This window comes from Orycteropus afer, unplaced genomic scaffold (genome assembly GCF_000298275.1).
Source record: "Orycteropus afer afer isolate SDZICR_OR568_19922 unplaced genomic scaffold, OryAfe1.0 scaffold00689, whole genome shotgun sequence".
In the NCBI taxonomy this organism is placed as follows: Eukaryota; Metazoa; Chordata; class Mammalia; order Tubulidentata; family Orycteropodidae; genus Orycteropus; species Orycteropus afer.
This window is the reverse complement of record NW_006922276.1, coordinates 395,947-398,053: the sequence shown is the minus strand read 5'-3', so window position 1 is coordinate 398,053 and position 2,107 is coordinate 395,947. Positions and strand designations below refer to the sequence as shown.

The following is a 2,107-nucleotide window of genomic DNA, read 5'->3' as shown; positions in this document are numbered from 1 at the left end:
CCGTTCGACCTCAGGGCTTAGGGGTCTGGGCCCCCAGGCGCCTCCTCCCTGAGACCCGGGAGTCCCGCCCCCGTCCTTCCCACCGGAAGTTCTTTGTAATTGTAGCCACAGGTTTTGCAGTCTTCAGCCTGGGCGTTGCCCTGGCACGTGATCTGATTCCGGAGAGAAACGAGAAGGACCAGGAGGGAGGCGAGGCGGAGAAACACGGTCCTGGCGGGGAATGGGGGAAAGGGGTTAGCGCTGGCTGCGTGCTGGCCACGTGCCAGGCGACCCCAGGTCCCAGAGGGCTCAAGTTCAGTGACCAACCCAACTAAACCCAACCCACTGCCATCGAGTGGGATCCACTCATAGCGACCCCGCCTTGGGCTTCCGAGCGATAGCACTACAGAAATCGATTGCCCAACCTTCCGAGGAGTGGCTGGTGGGTTTGAACTGCCAGCCTTCTGGTTAGCAGTCAAGTTCCTTAGGCACTATGCTACCAGAGCTCCTTGAGGTGCAGTGACAGTCACGATGAATGCATCTCCCTGGATCCCATGGCCTCAGGATTTCCGTGTCTTCTCTCTCAGAACCCACCTCCCTCCCACCAACCAGCTCCCCGAACGCCCCGCAACGCCAGGCCCAGGAGGCCAGAACCTGAGCAGGATGAAAACAATCTGGTGGCTCCGAGTGTAGCCCTCCAGCGGGGCGAGGAGCTTGAACACGGGCGGCAGCACGAAGTTGACCCCGGAGATGAAGATGGACGGAAGGTAGTCCACCCCGAGCTTTAGCAGTGGCGTCTGCTGGACAAAGGGTTGCTCCTGGGAGAGACGGGGGACCAACGGAAGATGAGCTGGGGTTCTGGAGGAGCCCCATTAAGACCCACGCTTAAAGTCCTTCCCCAGCCTCGTCTTCATGCGAGCCCCGGAAATCTGGGCCCAACCTCCCCCTCCTCTGATAAGATTCTGGGAATCCTAGACATCAGGAGCCATTTCCCTTGGGCCTCCAAACTCCGGGGCCTCCCACCTCTTCTTCCCCCGCGACCTTCCGCACCTGTAGCTCCACGGTGCGCTCCGTGGCCCAGTAGACTCCATAGAACGCTGCCCCCAGCAGCGCGAACACCAGCAGGTTGATCAGCCCCCGCACCAACCACACCCTGGCTTGCTGGCCTAGGGTCCGCTCGGCAGCCTGGCGCCGCAGCACTTCCTCCTCCAGCTCCATCTGAGACCAGAAGAGAGTTCTCCCTCGTCTCCATGCCTCCAGGCCTGTCCAGTGGTCCCAAGTCCCGCCTCCAGTTGAACTGATGCGGTCTGACCCCTCCAGGGCTCCCTGGGCTACACACAGTTCGGCTGGCCCCGCCCATCTTCCAAGCTCCGCCCCTCCTCGACTACGCCCAGCTTCAAGCCCCGCCCCTCGCCGGCCACGCCCAGCACGTTTTGCCCACCTGGAGTTAGCAACTTAGTTCTAGCCTCGCCCCAAGCCCCGCCCATCACCAAGCCCCACCCCTCTCAGCCCTATCCTGCTGTTTAAGCCACTTTATGTAACCCCGCCCCTTTTGGGCCACGCCCCTTCTGGCGGCTCTCTCCAGTCCCCTTGGACCTCAAGAAGGAAGTCCTCCCAGCTTAGCATGCAAAGATCCTGCCCTGCTCTAGGTCCCAGTCTCGTTCAGCCCCACCCCCTTTAGACCCACCCACTTGTAGACTCCGCCCCCTAACCGCACCTGCAACTCGTAGCGGATGATGCGCTGGCGCAGCTGCACGTGGACGTCCTCACAGAGGCCGAAATTCCAGGCGGAGAACACGCGGTGACTGTAGCTGGTCAGAGCCCCGGACTCGGCCAACAGCGTCAGCTTCATCCCAGATACCGAGCTGAGAGAGGCGGAGTGTGAGAGGACAGCCATAGGGCCAGCCCTCTTATGGAGCAACCACAGGAAGTTAGGCTTGGGCCCCGGTGGCCCAGTGGTTAAGCACTCGGCTGCTAACTAAAGCTGGGCAGTTGGAACCAGGGGCTTCCCAGGAGAGAGACCAGGTCATCTGCAAAGAAGACAGCCTGGGAAACCCTGTGGGCAGTTCCACTCTGTCCTCCAGCGGTGCTGTGGGTCAGAATGGACTCCAGGGCAGCGGGTGTGGTT

At 61.5% G+C, this 2,107-nt stretch overlaps 1 protein-coding gene across 1 annotated transcript in view; it reads right to left on the bottom strand.

The window, feature by feature from the left end:
- Positions 1–2,107, bottom strand: part of TMC4 (transmembrane channel like 4) — a 14,634-nt gene that overhangs the window by 2,523 nt on the left and 10,004 nt on the right. The window contains exons 7-10 of the mRNA XM_042783122.1: positions 1,697–1,844; positions 1,030–1,197; positions 634–797; positions 40–210 (exon numbers count right to left, since the gene is read on the bottom strand). Coding sequence (XP_042639056.1) covers positions 40–210; positions 634–797; positions 1,030–1,197; positions 1,697–1,844 — 651 coding nt within the window. The remainder of the gene's footprint in view (positions 1–39; positions 211–633; positions 798–1,029; positions 1,198–1,696; positions 1,845–2,107) is intronic.